This window comes from Heteronotia binoei, chromosome 3, assembly GCF_032191835.1.
Source record: "Heteronotia binoei isolate CCM8104 ecotype False Entrance Well chromosome 3, APGP_CSIRO_Hbin_v1, whole genome shotgun sequence".
NCBI classification, from domain to species: domain Eukaryota; kingdom Metazoa; phylum Chordata; class Lepidosauria; order Squamata; family Gekkonidae; genus Heteronotia; species Heteronotia binoei.
This window is the reverse complement of record NC_083225.1, coordinates 55,200,640-55,227,809: the sequence shown is the minus strand read 5'-3', so window position 1 is coordinate 55,227,809 and position 27,170 is coordinate 55,200,640. Positions and strand designations below refer to the sequence as shown.

The following is a 27,170-nucleotide window of genomic DNA, read 5'->3' as shown; positions in this document are numbered from 1 at the left end:
ATGCTATGCTACAAATCTGATGCCTCTACCTCAAAAAACAACCCCCCAGATACCCATGGATCAATTCTCTTATACCCTATGAGAATCGGTCTCCATAGGGAATAATGGAGGGCTCAGCAGATATTTCCCTCCCCGTCCCCGCTTTCTAATGACCCTGAAGTGGGGGAGGGTCTCCAAACTTGGGGGATCCCTTGTCCCCATCTGGGGATTGGCAACCTTACCCTACTATCAGCTTACCTACTGATAAAGAAAAATATTGGTTGAGATCTAAAGACCTGAGAGGCGACTTCCTTGGCTTCAAGCCTATCCTCTCATAGCTGATTCCCCCATCGCTTCTGGGGAACATACTGGGGCAGAATGCAACAAAGCACAATATACCCCAAGTAAAACTTAGCACAATTCTCTGGTATGCTAACTGGGCTCTGTGGTCCTGCCCATAATTAATTATTTACAACTGCAACAGATAATCAGCTACTTGCCCGGTCTATATTTCAGTGCCAGCATACTACAGCTAGGCATAGATGCCAAGCAATCCATTTATTTTATGCCAAAGTAATCTGCTTATGTCAAGCTGAATCCTTTAATCTCATTTACAAATAAAACTATTTAGTTGCCCCATTTGATTTCCTATAATATGCAATCCATATACATATACAGTTTTAATTCTACTGTCAAACAACTATGGAAATAAAAATCAGCTCATAATCAAATTAGTTCTATGACACTTTATCTAATGTTAACTTACTCCTTTTCTAGGCTTGCGACAACACCATTTACGTAATCAAGATCAGTCTGAAAAAAGTAATGAACATTAATTAAAGCAACTTTTTCAAGTGAGAGATGTTTTAATTACTTGTATAAATCTTTCTTTTTGTATTCAGGCAACAGTATCACTTTTTGTTCAACTAACAGTTATTAGAAAGTTAAAAACCACATTTGTTAACACAAGACACCAAATGATTAAAATTTCACCCTTAGAAGCTGTTCAGCACAATGCTGATTCACCAGATTGCTTTTACATTTTATAGTTTTACCATATCCTTCAAGATGAGCACATTGCAATGTTAAGGCAGTCAAAGAAGATATTGCCCACATAATACACTTATCTTGACTTGTTTATGAATGGCATATGTGCCATATTTACCCAAAAGGAAAACAACTCCAAACATAAGATGATCACAAAAGGTTGTACGCAAAAAAGGGGTTTTAAAAAAATATTCTACATACCTGTAACTCATTTGCAAATTTAAGATAACAAATTACCACAACCCCACTTTCTTCTTGATGGGGCACCTGAAAAAAAACTTAACTTCCTTTCATGTACTTCCTTTCATGCATGTTTCATGTACATACGGTATGTTGGCAAAATAAAATTCAACAAGGACCAGGAAATGTATAGCTTCCTGATTTCAGGCCTTTTGTTAAGAAAAGTAGCAATTTAAATACATATGTGCTATTTATAAATGAAGCATGTATTTCTGATAACTGTATATTACAATATTTAAGGGTTTGCTCTTTGTGTTGACAGGACAACATTCACTAGATGCTGTTAAAACTTCTGTTCTCAGGTTCATGAGAGCCCATGTCAGGCTGGGACCAATGTGCAAGGGCAGAGGGGGCTTAAAGCTTTCCCCAAATGCCCTTTTCCCTACCTGAAACAGATCCAGGGAACAACTTTTTTCCCACTGAGAAAAAACCTTGCATTTAGTTTATCAGTATGTACAAATTTCCCCCGGGCTTGCATTGGATGACACATGTAACCAGTATATTTTTTTAAAAGAAATTAGAAAACAGCAGCAAGTCCACTTTAGGCCTTCTGCTCACCTTGGATGTGGGCACAGATCTGAACAACTGAGAAGACTGTGAAGAATGCAATTATTTCTATCACCTAGATACATACTGGATCTAACACAGCTAAAATTCATTACAGGAAGCCACTAAAGGAAGTTTTAAGGAAGAAACAATTTTGAGACTTCAGCCACATCCACTACATCAATTATTAAAGCAAAGTTTCTTTTCCTCTCTCCTTCTTTCCCAAACTGCCAGGTCCAGGGCAGCAGCTATAACAACATTTTTTTTACCAGCTGCTTTCATCTGCCATTGCCACCTGGGTCACAAGCAGTAGCCAATAAAAAATGTGCATCATTGGCACTACGGCACCATACACATCAATAGTAGCAGCAAATAACAACCAGTTTTGAAGATGAATCACTTCCCCCCAATACATAATTTAATGGCCTGTGAACCAAGAAACGGTGATCTCTCCACAACATGTATAGATTAACAAGTAACTAATTATCCTAGCGCTGAGACTGTATTGCATTTAAAATGACTGACTTCTTCCCTCACTGGCAAACCACCCCCACTCCTCTACATGCTATTCAGAAGTAGACTGCATCAAATGCACTCTGCTTAAAACTTTGTGGCTCCTGCTGGCTCAATACCAATCCTAGGTTCTATTACTAAACAAGCAAAAGAGACTGAAACAGCCTACACAAGTATTTGCAGAGAAAGACCTTCTTGATTGATAATCAAGGTGTGCTTTTCCCCAAAAAAAGTAAAAAGAGCCAGCAATACTTATTTTATTCTGTACAAATTAACTTAAAAGAGAACATTCATGCTTTTAATTATGTTTGTTCAAGCAACCTCTCCCAGGTTTCATTTATGAATCTATATGATCAATAAATCTACACTGAGAATTGGAAGATTTTTTGCAGTTCACCTGGTCATTAAATGGCAGTCTGCGTGGTTAAGCAAGACATGACAACTCCATTTAGGGGGTTACATGATTATCCCACTAGTCCAAAGCCAACAGTACCACATAAAGCATCACTGCTGTTTCCTCATCTCACTTTGAATTTACAATTGCTGATGCCAAATGGTGCAAATCAGGAATTCTCCAGAAATATTCCCATGGATTTGAAACATAAATGCCATTCTATGCGTATTTTCCTGGGATTAAGTCCCACTGAACTAAGTGGTACTTAATTCTGATGCCAAGAATTAGACAATAAGTTTTATTTAGACCATATTCTATTTTGGTTTGAATATTTTACTGTTGTTTGAACTTTGTTTGAACTTTATCCAGATATAAACTAGTTTCAAAACTGATAGCAAAGTGAGCATGATAGTTACCAGATATAAACTAGTTCTGATTGATAGCAAAGTGAGCATGTTTGAATGAGCTTATCAATCATGCAAAAATGTTATCTTTCTAATTAAACAGAACAGCAAACTACAATCTCAGTACAGTAACTGGTTTCAATCTCATATTTAGGTAGGATACTTTCAAAAGTTTGCGCTTGTAAGAGATTGACAAACATTTCACGACCAAATTTAAGTTCAAGTTAATTTGATCTAAATAATACTTCCACAATAAATATATACTAGATCATTTTCCCTTTGGCATAGATGCACTTATAGTCTTTGATATAAATTGGGACCCAGAATAAGAACTTTGTAGATGCCATTTTGCATTCTAATTGACTGCTCTCCAGAAATAAGCCAACTTCCTGGTAGTTCTTAATCAACCAACTAGGCACAATTGTTTTTCTTGTGCTACAGCCTATTGACCGATCTTAATTAGGTGACTGAATTAATTAGGTAACTGAAGTGGCATTTATTAAATATGCATGGTGTGGTGTACTCAATGCTTTTTTTAAATGAGAAAAAAGAGACAACTAAGTCTTGTTCATGTTTGTTAAAATACCAATACTCTGTTGAAAGAGACCTCATCACATTGTAACAAATACTTTGCTCAAGATCTTGCTTGGAAAACTGCAAAATGGAAATCCAAATAACTAAAGCCTGAGAACATGTAACTATACTTGTTCATATTAATTCCTGATTACCCTTTCCTTTCTCCCTTTTGTAATCAACTTCAGTGTTGGATTTTTGTTTGCAGGGTCCCCTGGTGCAGAGGCCTGACTGTATTTTTGGTCCTGTTATGCTTAAAAGCCGACATTATTCTTATGACAATTTTTTGTGACAAATACATATAAGTATAGTACTGGTAAAGCTCAAGTATTTACTTCAAGAAGTTTGCAACAAACTCTCCCTCTAATGCCACGATCTAGCCCCACTGTTATGTGCTAGAACACAGCAACATGGTACTGGCATGTTGGAAAGAATCTTGGTACTTCAATCAAGGCAGAGATTGCCACTGGCCCCTCATATCTCCAAAGTCTGCCAGAGTGTTATTGAGCATCTAATGCCACTGCACATGTGTTTTTCAGACAGGAATTGCAAAAATGGGTTTCTTTCTGTATATCACAGGCAAGCTCTGCCCCCACTTCTTCCGCACAAGATCATAGCTCATGGCATCTCAACCTTCTGCAACCTTCTGATGAAGTGTGCTTAGAGCACACAAAAGTTTACATTCTGAATAAAACTTTATTGGTCTTAAAGGTGCCACTTGGCTCCTACTTTGTTCTACTGCTTCAGACCAACACAGCTGCCCACTTTGATCTTTCTGCTAGTTCTGTAACACCTGCCTATACAGTATTTTAAGAACATAAGAACATAAGAGAAGCCAAGTTGGATCAGGCCAATGGCCCATCCAGTCCAACACTCTGTGTCACACAGTGGCCAATATATGTGTGTGTGCCTATATATACATACACACACGCATACATACATATACACACACACACACACACACACACACACATATATATATATATATATATATATATATATATATATATATATATATATATACACACACACACTGTGGCTAATAGCCACTGATGGACCTCTGCTCCATATTTTTATCCAAGCCCCTCTTAAAGCTGGCTATGCTTGTAGCCGCCACCACCTCCTGTGGCAGTGAATTCCACATGTTAATCACCCTTTGGGTGAAGAAGTACTTCCTTTTATCCATTTTAACTCAACTGCTCAGCAATTTAATTGAATGCCCACGAGTTCTTGTATTGTGAGAAAGGGAGAAAAGGACTTCTTTCTCTACTTCTTCATCCCATGCATAATCTTGTAAACCTCTATCATGTCACCCCGCAGTCGACGTTTCCACAAGCTAAAGAGCCCCAAGCGTTTTAACTTTTCTTCATACGGATAGTGTTCCAAAGCTTTAATCATTCTAGTTGCCCTTTTCTGGACTTTTCCCAGTGCTATAATATCCTTTTTGAGGTGCGGTGACCAGAATGGTACACAGTATTTCAAATAAGACTGTACCATCGATTTATACAGGGGCATTACGATACTGGCTGATGGTTCTGTGACCATCTGCTCCATAGCACAATCACTGAGAGCATCTAGAAACTCAATCTCTTTCTCTTGACCAGAACACATATTGACCCAATCAATCTGCGCGTAATTAAAATCACCTATTACGACACAGTTTTTACATTTAGCCGCTATCGTTAATCCTTCCGTCATATTATAATCATCCTCTATCTTTTGATTTGGTGGGCGATAACAAACTCCCATAGTTACATTTTCTTTTGGGCCCTCTATTTTGACGCAAAGCATTTCTAGAAGGGAATCTAATTCTTTGACCTCAGTCTTACTGGACTGTATACCCTCTCTGACATACAGAGTGACCCCACCTCCAACCCTTCCCTCCCTATTCTTCTGATATAACTTATATCCAAGAATCACTGTGTCCCACTGATTCTCCTCATTCCACCAAGTTTCTGAAATTCCCACAATGTCTATGTTTTTGCCCAACACTAAACATTCCAACTCACCAATTTTACTTCGAACACTTCTAGCAATTGTATACAAACATCTATAATTTCCCAGGCAAATTAGGCCCGCAACCTTCCTCCTGCTGCCTCGAGACTTTGGCAGACACTCCATACTGTTTGTCACCATCTCAATGGACAACTCTGATCCATTACCCGGTAGAAAAGTAACAGCTAACCCTTCATCTCCTTTCGGCTTTCCCCCAAGATTTAGTTTAAAAACTGCTCTGCCACCTTTTTGATTTTAAGCGCCAGCACCTTGGTTCCATCCGGGGACAAGCGGAGACTGTCTGTTTGCTCCTGTTTGTTCCAGAAAGCATCCCAGTGCCTAACAAACTTAAATGCTTCCTCCCTACACCATCATATCATTCACACATTGAGACTTCTAATTTGTGCCTGTCTCTCCAGCCCTGCACGTGGAACAGGTAGCACTTCTGAGAAGGCTACCTTGGAGGTCCTGGCCTTAAGTCTCCTGCGTAGCAGCCTAAATTTTTCCTCCAGGACCTCACGACTGCATTTCCCAAAAAGTTGGTGCCAACATGCACCGCGACCACTGGCTCCTCCCCAGCACTCTCCCCAGCACTAGGGGAAAATACTTCAGTTCAACCCTCTAGGAAGGCTAGTACCCAGTTCTAACTTCCAGAAAAACTGAATTCTTTACCCACACAAGTATCGCTGAATCTTTGTGGAATGTTTTAAAGTCTGTTTAATTCTCCCTACTGAGCTCAATCCTACTAGGTGTAGGAGAATGAAAGAAAATTTAATCCTGTAAATAGGCACAATGTGTCTTTTCATGCACTGAAAACAGAATCATTGTTCCAAGTACAGTATGAGCATTTGTCAAAAGGAAATGAAGAGTGGTAGGTAGGAGGCATAAACATACACAATACTTCTTACAGAACTAAGGACAGCCTGAAAATGCAAGTAGATTACCTCTCCAATGAAGACGACCATAACACAGTCTAGTTTCTCTTCCGGTGATAACTTATCAATCAGAGAGTGAAGAGTTTCAGTAAGGTAAGATCTTACTTTTCTCTTTACAGTAGGAATTCCCATTACTATAGAAACTGAAACAAACAAAAAGTAATTCACTTGTATTGCTTAAGCAGGGAAGGAAAAAGTGGGGGTTATGCAAAATTTATACTTTAGAACAAAAAGAAAAGACAACCCTGTAGTGTCAGCCTGCCGTTCCTCCAGCTCTCCCCTGGCTTCCCAGCAGGAGGCCAGGCCCATAGCTACAGTGGGGCCCGGGGGGGCCAGGCCCATCCTTTCAACACCCCATTCCAACTGTATGGCCCCTCCATTAGAGGGTCCCCAGTCTGTCCCCTTTGCTCACTGCCACTCTGAAGCAATAGCCAGTCTCCCTGCTGTGTCACTCAAAACACTTCCTCAAAGCCTTCCCCTTTTCGCTTTCTTCTCTCCCCTTCCCTAATACAATATGCAGAGCAAAGGGGTGGAGTGGGGAGTCTTCTTGCAGCCAGCCTTCTGAGCACCCAACTTCAGTTCAAGAGGTCTCTGCCTCTCTAAGAGAGGAGCACACAGTAAAGGGGTGAGGGGAGCGGGGCTGCTGTGACTGCCCAGGTGAAGAGGGGTTAGCTTATAGTGCTGAGAGTCCAGGGCTGCCAAACCGAGTGGCCCCCCACCCTCCAACAACAAATCCTACTGTGGACCTCACCAAACATGAAACCCTGGCTATGGCCCTGCGGGAGGCTGGCCATGACCAATAGACCAGTTCCAGACCCTGGTGGTTCCACCAGTCATCAGTACAGTTTAAAATACAAGGTAGACTAGCTAAGGTATAACAGCGTTCCCATCCAGCCAATTTACATCCAAGGTTCCCAACAAAATAATAACAATTTGTTGGGAATAACAATTCCCAACAAATATAAGCCTAAGCTTTACCAACAGCCTAACTCTTAGGCTAAGCTCCACTATAATGAGGGAACCATCCCCTTTTTAACCCTTATGGGAGCCATAAACTGTGATTAGAATCACCTGCCTCCCCTATCTAATCACATGCTTGACACATGCAATGGGAATGATCTGGTTTGACAGGGATTCTTAAGGAGGATCTAAATGATCCATTAACAGCCTACAGGAGGCCTGCCAGTTCAATAATTCCAGATGAGGGTCAGGCTGCTCAAGAACTACCCCAAGGTCCAAAGTTGCAAACCAAAATCTCAGACTAAGTGACTTCAGTCACTACAAACCCATAAAGAGGTTCAAAACTGCAGATATAAATGAAAAGGGGAAATATATTCATACTTGGAAAAGTGACACAGCTCGAAAATGATACTAATAGCCTATAGGATATGTGTATCATAAACTATGTTTCATTGAGATTTGTGAAAAGAACTATTCCATATCTCTGAGAAGTTTTAGTATCTTTTTTAGCAGATGAAAAAAATAACTTTGTTCAGAAGCTGGAGTATATAGATTTGGTGCTAGAAAGTTTTTTCCCAACACACTTCCTTTACTATTTACACAAGTCTACTGGCCAAGTATGCAGTTCATACTTACCAGGAGGGCTTCTTTTGGGCAGGAGCGCACAGGAGTGGAACTCCTCCTGGGCTGGTCAGGGCTCCACCTAGCATGCTGGGGAAGGTGTGAGGGGCATCTTTAAATGCCTCTCCAATGACTTCTGCTTATCAGTATCATAACCCTCACATTTATTCCCAGACCCCCTAATCAAAAACCCCATTATACCCAATGTCTCATTCAGACAATCAGCTTTCTCATCAGCCATTGTGGGCCCATAGGCAGCCCTAGACAACTGGCAATAGGGGCATCTGCTTCTCCTCCAGGCCCTACACTGGGAGGGACCCTGACCACCCATGGCTCTGCACCCCCCAAGGGGGAGGAAGAAGAGCAGGCTCCTGCTGACACCCATGTCCACCCTGTTCAGGGCTTGGACAGTTAGCTTTTAATGAAAGCAGCTCCATCCACCTCATATGGGATGATGCCCACCCCTTGCTTGGCCCTCATGGGCAGCCACTTTCCAGGTTTTTTACCAGGATGCCTGGATCATGAATATGAAAAAACTCAGAGCAGGGGAGGGAAAATCTGTTGCCTGAGCTCACCAGGTAACTGAGCTGTTACCAATCCTTTATTTGTTTAAGTTCAACTTTACATTCAGCCCCCCTCCCAAATATTAAATACAAGATGAAATTCAAATGATATGGGTATGATGTTGGATATGGAAGTATTAGAAGGGTGATATTAGATATGCCACTATATTTCACAAAACTTGTCTCACAGAAAATTTTTTAACCTAATTTGCCCATCAAAAGATACACTGGATTAATTCCAATTAAGACAGCTTCCATGCGCACACATAGAGGGCTTCACATAAAACCCATAATGCTTTACTATGTGACTTTCATACATGACATGCATTATCAAAGACTCCTCTTGATAAAACTGTACAAAATCCACACAACACAAAATGTCACTATCTGTAATTATGTTTTTAACAAAAGCACGCAGGCTAGGAAAAGTTACATGATGAAAATTTCATGCTCAAAAAAGAAGATAGAAGTAGCAATACAAGCAGGGATATGAGAATAAATGCTTTGCAGACACTCAAAATTCCTGACTGGGCCCTATGAAAAATGCCCGGTAGCAGTGACATTCAACAGCAGTATCATATGCATAAAAGAAACAAAACAGCCACAGAAAGAACAGAAAATTTAGGCCCTAATTCAGATAGCTGTGTAGTATTACTGCCACACACAGCAGGTGTTGTTTTACATTTTCTCAACAAAAATGCTACTTTTGCAGGCCACTTGATACATTACTTTTTCTGGGTATAATCTTTGTGTAGAAAATGACCATGTTTCATAAAGGCAACTGTGTTCCCTTACTACAGAGGCTATGTTTTCCACTTCAGCAGGAGACCTCTCATCCTCCCATCCCCACTGGCTATCCCAATCATCGCTCAGATGGGTGGCAGGGGCAAAATTCTGAGGGAAATGGGGGGATGACTGGCACCACCACCAATGCCATGATGTTATTTCTGTCACAATACAGAAGTGATGTCATCACATTGGGCAACACTCTAGATTTTGCCAAATATTAGGATGAATGCTAGAGCATCACACCTATACAATGATGTCACTTCCAGGTCACACCAGAAGTGACATCACTGTATTTTCACCAGCTAGGGCCCCATGGAAGTTTCCCCCTGAAAAGTTATAACAGCCTCATACTATCAACCCTAGTGCTCACTAGATCACCAACAGTGATGATATTTTATATCCTGATGACTGTCTTTTAATGCAGAGGAATTTGCTACATTGCACTTGTAAGAGCACAAACTTCTACACTTTCAGCAGATGTTTTTGTGCATCAGCCGCTCAGAGCCTGCCTTTGGCGGGGAGGATGGGATATAAATTAAATAAATAATAAAATAAATAATCTTTTCACTATCCTGTCTGCTTCCCTTTTCCACTGAAATCTCCATAGCCAAAGGGGGTGGGTGGCAACAAAGTAAGAATGTGCATATAGCACTGCTATTTTTTTTTTTAAACTGATGCTGTCTAATTAGCAGGTAAGAAGAAAGATCTTTTTCAAAAATATTGAAAACACATTTGCTATTATTTTCTAAAAAAATGGGGGGAAAGTTTTCCAAATGTGGGCAGTTAGGTTCAGTGATGTTCAATCTAATTGTACGCATATTTAGAAGTTTCACTGGATTTAATGGGGCTTAGAGGCACAGGATTGTAGCCTTGAACATACAAAACTGCCTTTACCAAGTCAGGCCATTTATCCAACCAGTACTGTCCATTCTAACTGGCAGCTAGTTTCACGTTCTCAACTACTGATAATTCCAGCCATGCTACCAGAAATCCTTTTACCAGGACATGCAGCATCTGAACCTGGGGTCTTACACACCAAACATTTGTAATTTGTTACATTTAAACGATTGTTCCATTTTTATTAACCAATATTAGTATAAATTCCAGTCAGTCTAGTAATTATCTTGTTACAAGTACAACTATGGTGGATTTTATAGCAGATTAACAGAAAACAACAGTTAACTACCAAGCCCAGTCACGGTTTATGGTCACCCAAACTGGGCAGGATGTCTGAAAAGCACTATATATTTTTCCTGCCCAATATTTATTGCCTATATCTAATAACCTGGGAGTGTCAGAAGCCATCTCATAAACAGGGTTAGCTGTGAAAAAGAAACTAATCACTACTGGGAGAGTATAAATGTACAGATTCACATTAAGGAGGTCACTGGATCTAGATAACATCATCTACTGGAACAATGGGTATAGTTTGATCATTCACTAAAAGCAGTGAACAGCTAAAGATGGTCCACTGATCTATTCTACATTTCGTACTCTATGGAGCTTACACAGCATGGAAATCCTTATCTACTGAATTTATGAGGTTGTGAGAAAACTCCATGCATTGTTATTTTTTTAAATCTTAAGAAAATTCATGCCATTTCACATTAGTGGTTTTTATTGTATACCTTAACATCAAAAGTAGTGGGATCTGCATAAAACAATAAAAGAGAAGGATGACGACATAACTTCTTTCATCTTGGATTCAAACTGAACTCTAAGAGATAACCAGCAAAAGAAATAAGGTTTCTTTATTGCTTTGGAAGTCATACCAACCTATGTCTACAGTCACAAACCCTGAACATCTATTTAAGTGCATATCAATCACAGAAATCTTGTCAATTTACCTCCTGTTCGTCCAAGGCCAATCTGCACAGAAGGCCGAAGACTTCCTTCATTTTTTAGCAAATGAGGCAAGTGGTAATATATATTTGGCACTTGAAGAGATTTTCTGCTTGTTAGCTCCTTCAGCAACTTTAATGTTTCATCTGAAAACACAACACAAGAGACATAACTACTTATCCAACAATGAAACCTAGCAAAAGTATAACAATAAGGTGTTTCAGTTGGCCTGACCTGGATGGTGCAGGCTAGCTGAATCTCATCAGATCTCAGTGTCAGGTTCCCTGACATTTGGGTCAGACTAGTTCTGCTTTGTTTGTGGGTTTTGATCATTCAGTCATTTTTATTCATCTGTATCATTTTGCATTGCATACCAGTACAATCTGAGCTATAGTTATTTTACACTTTACACAAATGTGTAGCTAATTGTGCATGCTTTAGCATCTTGCTTGCTGTAGCTTTCTCAAGATGCACTGGAGTTAGTGAGACTGTTATCTGGTAGCCATGGCAGTGTCTGGCTTTTGCAAGATGACCTTGAACATCCAAGGCAGACTATGGCTGCGATCACACACACTAAAGAATGCACTTTCAATCCACTTTCCAGCTGGATTTTACTATGTGAACTGGCAAAATCCAGTTGGAAAGTGCATTGAAAGTAAATTGAGAGTGCATTATTTAGTGTGTGTGACTGCAGCCTATATGCTGTGCATGTAACCCTGGAAACCTAACTGACAGGGGCTGGCTTTAATTTGTGTGCCTTTTTGCTTGTTATAATATTGGTTCTGTTTGTGACTTAGGCTTCGTAGCAGGAAGGTACATTTTGATCCTTGCAGCCTGCAGCAACGCTGCTAGGCTGCGTTTGCAGGCTTTGCCCCCTGGGAGAAAGAGAGGATCGGCGCCCCGTTTGGGCACGTATTTCAGGGGACAGGACCAGGCCGTTGTAACAGCCAGACCTCCGCTCCCTGCTTCAGTCCCAGACAAGATTGGGTCCGGGCGAGGAGCGTGTGTTGAGCGGCGCATTTTTCCACACTGGAGTGGAGGCCCCGTTTTTCTTCATCGGCGTCAGGAGGCTCCATTTTTGCGGCATCGGTGTCTGCATGTCCCTGAAGGCGGCGGTGGTGTTTTTCAGCTGTCTGGGGTCTTCGTGTGTGGGAGCTGGGAACTCCCTGGCTTGTCTGTGGCAGGCTAAGCTGTACGAGCTCCTTGCGTCGTTGGTGGCTGCTAGAGGGAGCTTGTCATAAGGCTGTAGTTTTGCTCTTATTCTTTCTTTGCTTGGGGTGGCCTGCCCTCTCCCTCCCTTTTGGCAGGGAAGGGAATTTTTATTGGGGGTTGGGACTCCCGGGGGGAGTTAAGGTGATTGTTTGCTTTAGCTAGGTCAGCCATTTTTTTTCACTTCCCTGTAGTTGTGTGGGGTGTCAGCCATATTGGGTCCCCTTTCTTCTTTAAGGGAGGGCGACCATTTTAGGTGGCTCTTGTGGGAAGCCATTTTGAGGTTCTACCTTACCTTATAAAGATGTCTGGTGGAGAAGGGTCTGGGAGGTCTAAAGGGAAAAAGCCAGCTCCTAAGGCCCCTAAGGCTCCTGCCAAGAGACCTCCACCCCCGTTGTCGTCATCTGATGAAGAGGGTGGTGTGGCTGTTAATGCCAATATTATGCAAAGGCTGCGGGCTCTGGAACAGGCGACGGATATTCCTACTTCAGAAGGGGTGGAGGGGGAAAGGGCTTCTAAAAGGGGGCTACAAGAAAATGTGTTAACCAGGTTATCTATCCTTGAGGGCAGATCTGGTGCATTCATCGCTGGCAGTGCCACGGGTCTCGGCGGTCCAGATGTGGGAGAGGGGTCATCTTCAGGAAGCGCTGGAGTTGGATCAACGCTGGTTCCTGCTGGATTTGTGGGTAAGGCTGGGGACAACTTGCAGGCATATGCGGGGCAGGCTTGGCCGTTGGGACCTTGGGGTCCTGCCTCGTCAGATGGGCAGGGCATCCCTGCTGTGAGTACTGGGTTTTCTGCCCCCTCAGGGACGGGCTCGTTCTCAAATTGGGCTTGGCCAAATGGACAATGTGGCCCTTGTGGGGCTTGGCTGGGTGTGGGGCAGCAAGGCATTGCAGGCTCTTTTATGGGGAATTGGGGCACCCCTTCTCCTTATGGGATGGTTCCTTTTACCGCATTGCCCTTTGGGGATGTAGCCTTGCCTTTGGGGGACCATTTGCTACTCGCAACTAAGGAAAAAATCTTGAAGGGTGAGTACGTGGATATTTTTTTCCTCCTTTGTTCGGGAGTTGGAAAAAAAGGATAAAGAGGAGTTAGATGAAAAAGAAAAGTTGAAGAAACGTAAAGTGGAGTGGACCTGGGCTAATTGGCTTCCTGGGTTTTTATTTATGCTGGGGTGATTGCACGGGCACAGCCTTGGAGGGCAGCTGCCCTTATCCAATATATGGACATAATTTACAAGGGGTACACGACGTTTAGTAGGCCCGCCTGGATGCAGTTTGACGAGGAGTTTAGGATGAGGGTGGCCTTGTATCCTTCCCTTCAGTGGGACCGCATTCATCAGCAGCTGTGGCTGCAGGTCATGTCTCCGGCGCGGCCGAATTTAGGTGATCGCTCTGATAGCGGTCATTTGGTGAACAGGTCGTCTGCAACCTCCTCAGCATCATCAGGCTCTTCCTGCAATTCTGCAGGGCAGGCAGTTCAATCCCGCATGCTTTGTTGGGAATTCAGTTCTCAGGGAGTGTGTAGCAGGAAGGCTTGCCAGTTCAAGCATGAATGCCCCATATGTGGTGGGTCCCACTCCTTCAATAACTGCCCGAAAGCCCGGGGATGCAAGAAGCAAAAGAAGCCTGGGGGGGGGGGGGGAGGAACTTATCAGGCTGGAAAAGGGGCCCAGTCCGATAAAGGTGGGTCCTCTTGAGCGCTGGCTGTCTAAGTACCCACGAAGGGCAAACAACGTTTACTTGCTAGAGGGTTTTAAATTTGGTTTTAGGATCCCTTTTCAGGGGCCTCAGGTCCCATTTATGTCTGGGAATCTTAGTTCCGTTAAAGGCTTAGAGCAGGTTGTCAAAGATAAGCTTGCCAAGGAGTTGGCTGAGGGCAGGATTTTGGGCCCTTTTCCCCATCCTCCGGTGCATAACCTTAGAGTTTCCCCATTGGGTGTTGTGCCTAAAAAGGCGCCTGGGGAATTTCGTTTGATTCACCATCTTTTCTTCCCCAGAGGGAAATCTGTTAATGATAGGATTCCCGAGCATTTATGCGCGGTTAGGTACACCAGCTTCGAACAGGCTGTAGCTGTGATGAGAAGCTGCGGGGAGGGTGCAGAGTTGGCAAAATGTGATATTAAATCTGCATTTCGCCTTCCACCAGTGCATCCTGATGATTTCAAGCTCTTGGGATTTTCTTTTGAGGGTCAATTTTACATGGATAGAGCATTGCCAATGGGCTGCTCTGTATCATGTTCAGCTTTTGAGTGTTTCAGCACATTCTAGAGGGTGCCTTCCATTGAGACGTGCATCTGGTGGTTGGGCCCTCTGAGGCAAGCCTCCCTGCTGGACCAGCCTGGCAGGAGCTGTGTCACACAGCTCCAGCTGGGGGCTGGGTCTCTCGCCTGTGAATGGCAGGGGAGTAGTCTATTGACACCCCTAGCCCTGACCAGGCCGCAGTTTGGGTGCCCTTGCCGTTCATTATGATGATTAATAAAGTGGCCCATTATTTATACCAATGCTTTGCGTCCGACTCTTCATTCCGACTTGGGGGGCAATTTGATGCTTGCAGCCTACAGCAACACTGCTAGGCTGCATTTGCAGGCTTTGCCCCCCTGGGAGGGAAGAGGGGATCGGCGGCCCATTTAGGTGCGTATATCAGGGGGCAGGGCCAGGCCGTTGTAACGGCCAGACCTCCGCTCCCTGCTTCAGTCCCGGACAAGATTGGCCCTCCCGCCCGCCCTGTTTGCTATGTAAGCAGTTGCTGGTTGCCTCATTTTGGGGGGGCCGGGTAGGAATTTTTTACTCCCCAGCTGATTGGCAGTTGCTGGGGTGTGTTTTTTGCCTACCCTACATAGCAGCAGAGCAGTGGATTTGGATTTGGCTATCGGAAGGTGCTTTTAAATAGGTGGTCACTTTAGTTGGCAGGTTTTTAGAGGTTTAGGGTACTATGCGGCTAGGGGAGGACCATGAATCATCCCCCTTTTGGGGAATTAGGGGTCTGGCATGATCAACCTTGGGGTTTGGTGACTCGGGGTGGGGAGAATGCAGACCGTCCTGGAGGCTCGACTAGAGGGTGCCTTCCATTGAGACATGCTTCTGGTGGTTGGACCCTCTGGGGCGTGCCTCCCTGCTGGGCCGGCCTGGCGGGAGCTGTGTCACACAGCTCTGGCTGGGGGCTGGGTCTCTCGCCCATGAATGGCAGGGGAGCGGTCTGTTGAGACCCCTAGCCCTGACCAGGTCGCAGTTTGGGTGCCCTTGCCGTTTATTATGATAATTAATAAAGTGGCCCATTATTTATACCAATGCTTTGCGTCTGACTCTTCATTCCAACTGACCATTTCTATATGCGTTGTGTTGATTGGGATTGATACCTGGCAAAACCTCACACTCAAAAGTCAAGCAAGGCTGGCCCTGGCTACTATGCGTGGATGAGAGACCACCAAAGAAGTCCAGGGTCGTGACACAGAGGCATATAATGGCAAACCACCTCTGAACATCTCATGCCTTGGAAACCCAACAGGGTCATCATAAACCGGCTGTGACTTGCCAGCATTTTTCACCACCACTAAGATGTTTCAGATTTATAGAATGGAACTTTTAAAAGAATATTTAAAATGGCTATTCCAGCCTTCTGTTCAGGGTGGCCTACAGAACAAAATTTTAAAACTCTATCATATAATAAAATACCATCATAGCATATCCCAAAAAAGCACATAAAATCTATCAAACCCAGTAGAAAGACCAAAAATAATCTTAAAAATAACTCTGAAAATGGTGTGGGAAAGGAAAATTTTTTTGTCATGCCTTTCAAAATTGCTAATGTAGGAGGACTCTCTGAGCTTTCTAATTTGTTACAGTGGTGGCGCTTTCAGCATCTCAGACTTAGAAACCATAACACATACAAGCCTTAACACTTAACTTTTTAAATACAGAAACAGCACCCAAATGTTGCCTGTCTCCATAAAGTCCCTATTGGACTCTATGCAAACTTTCTTCCTCTAGAACTCGCCTCTCCCTTTTTTCAGTTGGTTATTGGCTGTTAAACTGCCTAAGTTTCCCCCCTCACTCCAAAATTTCATTCAGCCTTTCAGATTTGATCGGTCGAAGCTGAATGAGGGGAAGGCATGATCTTCTCCTATCCATCACAATAATAATTTCAAGTTTTAAACACATCATCAACCTGTACCTGAAACGCTATTCAATGCATCTTTACTTCCATTTGTTTCTGCCACGGCACGTCTAAACTGTTCCAAGATGGCATTTAATTCAGAGGAGCGCTGGAGAGTCCTGTGCTCAGCTATGCGAAGACGTTCCTTCAGAGCATGAAATTCCCTTTGATAAGCAATTAGCTTTTCTAGAAATAAAAATAATTCAAGTTATTTTCTGTCAATGAATAGCAGCTTTCACAAGTAAAACTACAGTTTACAATTCTGCAACAAAACTAAAAGCACTTAATTCTTGACCCAAATAACAGATTGACACTTGAAATTTTTCTGTTCGCTGGAATGACACACAGTACCATTTTATTTCAAGGAAACACAAGAGATACTTTATGAATTATTTCTATTATGAAATTAATCATCTCTAGAAATACATTTTCCATCATTATAACAAAAAGGAAGTAGACCAAAAAAAACCCAACCTAGAAGGTGTCTCTGTGGGTTACATTAAGTTTGTTCAAATATTTAATAACCAACCAATTCAAAATGTCATTCATTTAGGTTCTCCATTATGACACTTCAATACAGTTCATTGAAACTGCATTGCACTACTGCAATGTATTCAAGTTATACAGGCAGTCTTTCACTTGTAACCACTAACAGTGAAGCAGTGTTTCACTTGTAACCACTAAATAGCCAAACATGATTTCATTTGGGAGAAACAATCTCAATGGCAAAAAAGAACAAAACATTTTATGCCACAGGGAAAACAATGGTATCGAGATCTGTAATACATTTTACAAAGCAAAATAATGTTATTCAAATATTTAATAATGAAAAAAGTCAACATTTGTCAGTAGCCAAGGAATTAAAGCCATATCATCAACATTAAGGTTGCAATCCTATATACACCTGCTTGGAAGTATTGCAATAAGTGAAGCCCAACAGATTCTGCTGCATTGGTCTGCAGCAGCAGAACTAGGGTTGCCAATCCCTAGGCAGGAGCAGGGGAGCCCCCAGTTTAGAAGCCCTTCCCCCCACTTCAGGGTCATCAGAAAGCGGGGGGAGGCGAGGGAAATGTCTGCTGGGAACTCTTATTATTCCCTATGGAGACTTATTCCCATAGGAAATAATGGAGAATTGATCCGCAGGTATCTGGGGCTCTGGGGGGGGGCTGTTTTTTTGAGGTAGAAGCACCAAATCTTCAGTGTAACAGCCAGTGCCTCCCCCCAAAATACTCCCCAAGTTTCAAAAGGATTGAACCAGGGGGTCCAATTCTATGAGCCCCAAAAGAAGGCGCCCCTAACCTTCATTATTTTCTATGGAAGAAAGGCATTTAAAAAGTGTGATGTGATGAAAAAATGTGATGGCCAGAAAAAATGTGATGGCCAGACCTCCCTTTGGAGTTCAATTATGCTTGTTTAAACTGTTGCTCCTTGCTCCACCCCTAATGTCTCCTGGCTCCACCTCCAAAGTCTCCTGGGCGCCACTCCCAAAGTCCCCAAATATTTCTTGAATTGGACTTGGCAAGCCTAAGCGGAACAGTGTGCAAGCACACTTCTTCAGATACAGACTAACAGATCTCTCCTTGTGGCAAAGAGGAGCTGCTGGCATTGCTCACTTAAAACAAACAAACAAAAGGCGTGCTACTTTAGACTGTGGTCTGCTATCCTCCATGAGCCCATGCTTGGCCCTTCTCTTTTAACATTTAGATAGTAATCTCTCCCCCCCCCCCCCCCCCGCTCCCCAACAGCAAGCTTTGACTAATCTGGTTGGTGAACTGCTAAGCAACTGGGGTCAAGCTTTTTGCAAGGGCATTTCAGCGGAACTTCTGTGTGACATTATGTCTAATCTGTTGCAAGCAACTTTTTAAATTATCCATTTTTTAAAGAGTTGTTATATTCCCCTCAACACCAGTAATTTATTATTGTTCTGATTTCGTAAGCAGTTCTGAGCATGCCTCAGTATCATATAAATATTTTAAGCAGTAAAATTATAAATAGCACATCAGTTTAATGGTGATGTAATTGTAAAGGGACTGATATTAATCTAAAATAGGAGGGAAGGTAAACTGGAACAAAGTATTGATAAATTGCTAAAGTTATAAACTCCCGTCTTCTGCTATGATCCCCCCAAGAAAGACAGTACTGGTAAAAACATAAAAGTTACTTTTATCGCCCTCTCAGCCCCCTTTTCCAACACTACACTAAGGGGGGGATTTTTCCAACCCCTGAGGCAGGTTTTTTTTCTTTTTTAGCAGGAATACACAGGAACACAGTTCGAGCTGGCTTGGCGTCAGAGGGTGTGGGTTGAAATGCAAATGAGTTCCTGCTGGGCTTTTTCTACAAAAAAGTCCTATGTAAAACAATGGTGACATCAGGGGTGTGGCCTAATATGCAAATGATATTCTGCTGGGCTTTTTCTACCAAAAAAAGCCCTGCCTTCAGGCATCGGACTCTAATCCCATGGTAGAAAACTACAAAGAGTAAGAGCTTGAAAAGAATTCTTAACACAGACTTCAACCCTTGAACACAGATTTCCCTTCTTAGTACCAAGAGTTATCCCAGGCTGACAGTTTTTAACTCTTTTCTTGCAGGTTATGAGTGCTGTTTTGGGATCAATCCTATTGTTGATAGCTAGCTGAAACCTGCTCACCAAACCTGCACTGGCCAATCCACCAAATATTTTAAGGCTAGCTGCACACATTGCAGAATGTATTTGAAAATGGCACCCAGGGACGTTCTAAAATTTGCTGCTCGGTGTGAATGAAAGAATGGTAAGGAAGGCAATGATTGGCTGCTGCTGTTGGGTCTCCCAATGAGAATGACCATTTGTTTCAGTGCAGGTGCCCACCAGTGCTAAAAAGGCTGAAACACTGGCATACAAGTTTTTAAAACGTTCACCACCTACCCACCCCTTCTGTCAAGACTCTGAGCAACAGACTATCTTGAGAATTCATTCTACAATGGCGGCGGGGGAGGGAGTATGAGAGAAATACCACAGTAATACCACAGTCAAGCCAATAGGATCACAAAGCAAGACAAGAAGTAGCACAACAGGATGTGAGCAGGATGCAACATAGGCCCTATTTTAACTTCCGTATCTACCCTGCCTTGTACCAGTCACACACACACACACACACACACACACACACACACACACAAACATCTTGAGAATAAAGGGAGGGGTGGAAATGTCATCCTGAGCTCCTTTGGAAGCAGGGATGAATTTAAATAGTCATGAATAAATCACTCCACAGTTTTGTAAGTAGAGAATAGACTGAAAAGCACTGATGTCAGTTTAAATCACCACTCTGTCTTTTTGAAAGATTTCTTATGTATCAATATTTTGCTATTATAATTTTAGCACTATGACACTATGCTATACTGTTTCAACTTATATTGTACATCTTATGAAAACTCAATAAATAGTTAAACCAAAAGAAAAGAAAAGCACTGATGTCAGGAAATGTTCCAAAATAAGACTTCTTTATACCTTCAAGGGAATTATTTATGTCAAATGCATAATTAATCAATGATGTTTAGGATGTAAACCCAACTAATATATTCAGAGTAGGCATTGCATGATGAAACCATAACTTTCAGAAGCATCTGCATTAGTAAATGTGATCCTATACTGCAGTTCAACAGTCACCTATGTTTCTACCACATGGGGGATAGAGAAGCTATCCCTGGGAATGTGTAATCCCCCCCACACACTTTTCTCCACTTAATTGTTTTCCACCATCATATCAGTGTCACTGCATGCAGAGTCATGTCAGAGTGACCTAGCACTTTAGTGCCATAAATTCTGGGCAACTGTCCAATTTATGCCCCTGGCATAAGATTAAAAAGAGGAAGCTGAGCAGAGAAACAATGTTTTGGCTCATGATACAAAGTAATGCTTGGTTCAAGGCACAGTTTATTCCATGGAATCTAGTTTAAGTCTTTGAACGCCATGTTCTGCTTCTTTGACATACAGAGCCAAAGACGTCTGCTTAAGAACTACCCTGCACGTACAGCATTTAAAAAAATGTTGTACCTTAATTATTTTAAATTTAGAGTTCAAAGATGCTTAGAACACAAAGATTATCCCTCTTTCATCAACATATTCACTGTTCAATTCAGTCTTTTGCTTCCCTGTTGGGAGCACGGCTTTTTTGTAGAACAAGCCCAGCAACTCATTAGTATATTAAGTCACACCCCCTGATAACAAGCCAGCCAGGACTGCGTTCCTGTGTGTTCCTGCTCAAGAAAAGCCCTGGTTGGGAGAATGTACAAGTCCATTCCTCTCTAAAGAATATGACTTGATAGAATTTATTCACAGACAGAATGCAAGTTAAACAACCTTGCAAGATTTAAGGGGGAGGGACGGTGGCTCAGTGGTAGAGCATCTGCTTGGGAAGCAGAAGGTCCCAGGTTCAATCCCCAGGTTCAATCCCCGGCATCTCCAACTAAAAAGGGTCCAGGCAAATAGGTGTGAAAAACCTCAGCTTGAAACCCTGGAGAGCCGCTGCCAGTCTGAGAAGACAATACTCACTTTGATGGACCAAGAGTCTGATGCAGTATAAGGCAGCTTCATATGTTCATGTTCATATGTTCAAGTTTTGTTAAAGAGTTATTCAATCTTCTTAAAATCCTTGCTATATTCATCTGATCTTTTACTTAGTAACAATTTTCATTCTTGTCTGTATCCTTCTTTGGGGCATTCTCTCTGTCACTCAGAGACAAGAGTAGTTGATAGTAGCCTGAAATCAGGACCACTGACTATTACTTGGGGCTACTATACTGTAACTTTGGAAGCACTGCTAAACTTTCTAGTTCACTATATACATTTCCCTCTTTTCTCACTTGCTCCATTGCAAGATGCCCATGTTAGAACCATACTAGTGAAGACACAGACAAGTTCACAATCTAGCCTCTTAACAGTTTTCTATTATAACTAGGGCCCAGTGGAATCCTCTTATCCTGTTTCCCAGTGCTTCTCTTATAGGCAGCAGGAATAAAATAATGGTGGGAGGGAAATGCCATTGGGAACAGTGTGATGTTACTTCCAAGAAAAATCCAGATATGACTTTGGTTCCCTTTAGGAATTATCACAAACACAATTTACTCCTGTGCTGCATGCTACAGAAACTGGCAATGGATGAACAGAGTAATTACTGAATGATAGAACAAAACCACAAGACTGGATCATATGAGTCTTAGACATTATGCCTTTCTTCAGACAGGCAAAATGGGAACTTAGAGTTTAAGACTGGTTTCTGAGCAATACCTCTAGAAGAAAAATGAGTGAGGTGACAGGCTCAAAACACAAAGTAGTTTATCTTATGGACATTTCCATTTGTGGGGCAATTTTATCCACTGCTGCTCTTCAGGAAGGATGATGGATAGGTCTCCTTCCTCTGCTGACCTGCTGGCTTCCATAGCATTGTGAAGATCTGAACCTGGGTCTCCCATATTCTAGTCCAATACTCCAACCACTACACCATCCTGCCACTCACACTATATACATTTTTTAAAAATCTTCTTGTTTAAAACAATTTTATTGATAACATATGGTAATAATTTCCATTAATAACTTCTTTTCATCTATCCCATATGCTTCTTTCTAATCACCCCTCCCCCCGTTATTTGACCCCCGCCAGTGTCATTTACTCAAAATACTAACATTAAAAGGTACCCTTAATTCCTAAGAACTAAAATTAATATTCTTCTTTCTTCTAAAGTTTAATCATTATCAAAAATTGTCCAATGTCCTTTTACTTTCCACTCGTCTTCTACATAACTTCTAAACTTTTTCCACTTCAACTTAAAAACTTCTAAATCATAGTCTCTTAAAGTTCTTGTTAATTTGTCCATCTCACTCCATGTCATAACTTTTACAATCCAATTCCATTTTTCTGGTATTTTTTCTTGCTTCCATAACTGCGCATATAGTGTCCACCAGTCTAGTTTAGCATTGTCGTCCAAATTTAGGTTGAGGTCTGCATCTAATAAGTTACTATAGCTATGATTGGTATCCCATCTATATAAATTAGGATGGGTGGAAGCTTCTATAGGGGATAGCCAAAGAGGCGTTTTAGCGTAAATAACATTTTTGACTTCCATCCACACTTTGTATAACAATTCCCTGATTTCATGCCGGTGAAATATATTTTCTCTAGATGGAGGGGAATACCACAGATAAGAGTGCCAGCCTCTAACTAAACCCATACCTTCCAAAACTAGTAATCGTTTATTTTCCAGCGTGAACCAGTCCGAAAGCCACATTAAGCGGCAAGCCTTGTAATATAAATTCCAGTCAGGCAGGGCAAGTCCTCCTCTGGATACGCTATCTTGTAACACTTTTAATTTGATTCTTGGTTTCTTGTTTTGCCATATGAATATGGTAGTCAATTTATTCAGCTGGGAAAAGAAAGATTGAGGAAGAATGATTGGTATTGTCTGGAATAAAAATAGGATTTTAGGCAAGATATTCATTTTGATGGTTGCAATTCTCCCTAATAGTGAAATATGTAAATCTCTCCATTTATTCAAGTCTATCTGGATTTCTGTTAGGATCTTGTCATAGTTATCTCTTTGCAGAGTTTTTAAGTCGTTTGAGAAGAAGATGCCTAGGTACTTGATTTTTTTCTCATGACAGAACCCTGATTTCCTTTCCAACAGCTCTATTTCCTCCTTAGTCATGTTTTGCGCTAAGAACTTCGTTTTCTGTAGGTTGACCTTAAAGCCAGAAATATTTCCATATTCTTCCAATATTTTCATTAAATGAACCAAAAAAGAGGAAAAAGATATTCCTGCAGCTGCAGAAGACTGGAGCTCAAATAATTTGTCTACAAGAAACTCACATAAAGGAGGGAGATACAAAATATCTTCAGAACCAAAAACTAGGACAGCTTTTTCACTCATGTGATAAAAAAAAAGAGGGGTTGCAATCTACGTGAAAGCACATATACCATCCAAATTGCTATTCAAAGATGAATTAGGCAGAGTTATTGTGATTGAAACGGAAATAAATGGGAATAAGACTATTTTGGCTAATATATATGGCCCAAACAACAATCAAGAACAGTTTTTTGCCAGTCTCCATGGAAAACTGGTGAACTACAATTTGCAAAATTTCTGTATGGTGGGCGATTATAACGCTGTATTTGACTCTGGAAAAGATAAAAAATATGAGGGAGCTAAGGCAAAAAAGAATAGATCCCAACTTCCGAAAACCTTTTTTAAGTTGGCTGACGAACTCGATCTAATTGATGCTTGGAGGATGAAGAATCCATAAACAAGGGACTTTACAAACTTCTCCCATGTGCATAAATGTTGGTCCAGACTCGACATGTGTTGGCTGTCTGCTTCCCTGGGGTGGTCGGTCATTGAAGCTAATATCAACCCTAAAACCTATGCTGACCATAACCCGATCCAAATCATCTTGAAAGACTTCGCACGCAAGACCCGCTGGACACTTAACCTACAAATTTTAAAAGAAGAATCATTTGTTGAGAAAGCAAAAGAAGATATTAAGCTGTTCTTTCAACATAATTTGAAAAAAGACACCCCAATGCAAATAATTTGGGATACCTTTAAGGCTTACATCAGAGGAATTGCAATTAGTTACTCTACCAAAAGGAAAAAAGAGCGAAATGAAAGTATACAATGATTTAATGAGAGATCTAGGAAAATTCGAAAAGCAACAAAAGGATACAAACTCCAGAGAAGTGGCAGTCAAAATTTACGTGATTCAACATGAAATAAATTTACTACTGATGGAAGAATTGGAGAAGAAATTGAAATGGACCAAACAAAATTATTTCGAAAGCGCTAACAAACCGAGCAGATAGTTGGCATACAAATTAAGAAAAGAAAGGGAGAAGAAAGCCATAAGATCGCTTAAAAATGAAGAAAAAGAAGAAATTACAGAAAAATCTCAAATAAATCTGATTGTTCAAAAGTACTATCAGAATCTTTATAAAAGACAAGAGATAGCACCACAATCTCAGGAGGAATATATCAGTAAGGTTGGGATCAAGCAATTATCTGAAGAGCATCGAGATGGTCTAGAAGGTGCAATCACAATGTATGAGATAACAGAAGCTTTGAAAAAGCAGAAAAATAACAAAGCCCCTGGCCCAGATGGTTTACCCATCGAGCTGTTTAAGACATTTGAAGAGGTTCTGTTACTGCCTTATAAATCCCTGATAGAGGAGATTCAGGATACAGCCAATCTCCCTCCTTCTTGGAGTGAGGCCTCGATATCATTAATCCATAAAAAAGATTCAGACCCCACAGAAATCCGTAATTACAGGCCAATATCACTCCTGAACGCGGATTATAAGATATTCGCAACGATTCTGTCTAATAGATTTAAAAAGATTATCCCCTCAGTTATAGATGAAGATCAAATAGGGTTTGTTCCTGGTAGAACAATGAGACAGAATACAAGATTTCTCGTGGACATTTTGGAATACTATCGATCGTACCCTGGAAAACAGTTTGCCGGTATTGCCCTTGATGCCGAGAAGGCGTTTGACAACGTCAATTGGAACCTCATTGTGAAGACATTAGAAACTATTGGATGTGGCCCAAATGTTACAAATTTAGTGAGAGCTATCTACTCCAAACAAAGTGCAAAGATTTGCATCAATGGAGATTTTTCAGAAGCGATTAGAATTGAACGGGGGACCAGACAAGGTTGTCCACTGTCCCCCTTGCTTTTTATTCTAACACTAGAACTTTTACTAACAAAAATAAGGGAGGACGAGGGAATACAAGGTGCCAACATCAAGGGAGAAAAATATAAAGTTCGTGCTTATGCCGATGACCTGCTTCTTACATTAGAGGATCCAACGGCCTCAACCAAACTTCCATCTTTATCTTTATTATTTTTGGGTCCAATTCTTGTTTAATATAAAAAAATCACACCATTTTTAAAAAATCTTCTCAATAAAAGAATTTTTAAAATGATAACAGCGCAATTGCCCCAGAAGCAAAATGGATATTACTGTGTTATTTGTTTTCCAAATATCTAGTTACATACTCATTTTACAGAGAGTCTCTAGACAAACGCAAGACTGTTCACTCTGGGAAGTATACTACTCACTACACTGTTGTCACACCTATAAGAGTCTCCTGACAAGTAAGAAGCCTTCACAGGTTAAAGCACAAGGAGCTGTGTAGAGTGATGTTAGGCTAAGGCATCCCTTAAGCACTCTCCTTTTTCCCTTAAAAGCAAACTACCTTCCTAAAAACAACTGCCAGGTCTCATTGCTTGTTTAAAAGTATAAACATATAGAGAGAAGGGCAGCCCATTAGAAACACCAAGGAGGAAGCTATACAGCAAGAACTTCAGCATATGACACAGAGGCAGATGCTTATGTCAACTGCAGAGTGAAAGTGATGGGAAGACAAACCTCACCCCAAAGGGGGGGGGGGAGGGAATGATGCTGGCTCCTATTGTTTATGTCTACCTGTAATGCACTACTGGACACCTAGTTTGAAAATCAAAGCCCACAACATTTTCTTATGCCTAAAGCATTCTTTTTTTTTCCATAACAAAAATCATGAACCATTCATCAAAGTAACTCTTCCTGTTCATGGCTTTTTGTAATACATCCATTGGTCCTTTCCAGCCAAAGAAAATATAATTTACGACCTAAGTGTGAAAGGATTTCCGTTAGAGCAAACTCCAACAAAGTAAGTGGGGCAAGTGCCTGCTGGGTCTTTTCAGCAATAGGGTGCTTTTTAGTACTTTCAGCAGACCACTGTCATTACTTCAAATAAGCATTTTCCACGCTGCAAGTGAAGTGAAAACATGAGAGCTTGTACAAGACTTTCTCCCATCCTATAAAACCTGCCTTCAGCTTTTGTGATCTCTGAAAATGCATAGGTAAAAAGCAGAGTTAATGATAGCCACTGTTTAAAACCTCGGAACTCCAAGGCCAATTTAAAGGCATTCTGGGTTCCTTCTATGAAATTTAAAATGAGGAAGCTAAACTCATTTCTTATTCTAAGCCCCAACAAAATTTAACACCATATATAGAAAGGCTCAAGAATCACTAGGCAGCATTTATTTACAGTGCTGAAGATTGAACAAAGGGTTTTTTTAAAAATAAAATTTTGGCAAGAACGCCAAACAAAACTGGTTTCAACTTTAACAATCCTTTCTTACTGCTAAGCTGCAGCAAATGTTTCAATAAGAGGATCAGAACATTTTATTTTTTAAAGTATTTTTATAAAGTAAAAAATTTCCAGGACAGGTTTCAAGATCTTAAATGACACACAGACATGGTACAGCACTGAAGAACTCCCATCCCAGAACAGACAATTTATTTTCAAGAAACTGCACAAGAGCACAAAGAAGTCTGTTATTGTAAAATCCACTTTACTTCAGAAATTAAATGTAAATATTTGA

General features: G+C 41.3%; 1 protein-coding gene across 1 annotated transcript in view; it reads right to left on the bottom strand.

Moving 5' to 3' along the window:
- MGAT4A (alpha-1,3-mannosyl-glycoprotein 4-beta-N-acetylglucosaminyltransferase A) overlaps positions 1-27,170 on the bottom strand; it is a 90,664-nt gene that overhangs the window by 27,224 nt on the left and 36,270 nt on the right. The window contains exons 2-5 of the mRNA XM_060233847.1: positions 16,787-16,954; positions 11,407-11,547; positions 6,636-6,769; positions 746-792 (exon numbers count right to left, since the gene is read on the bottom strand). Of these exons, the coding sequence (XP_060089830.1) occupies positions 746-792; positions 6,636-6,769; positions 11,407-11,547; positions 16,787-16,954 (490 nt within the window). The remainder of the gene's footprint in view (positions 1-745; positions 793-6,635; positions 6,770-11,406; positions 11,548-16,786; positions 16,955-27,170) is intronic.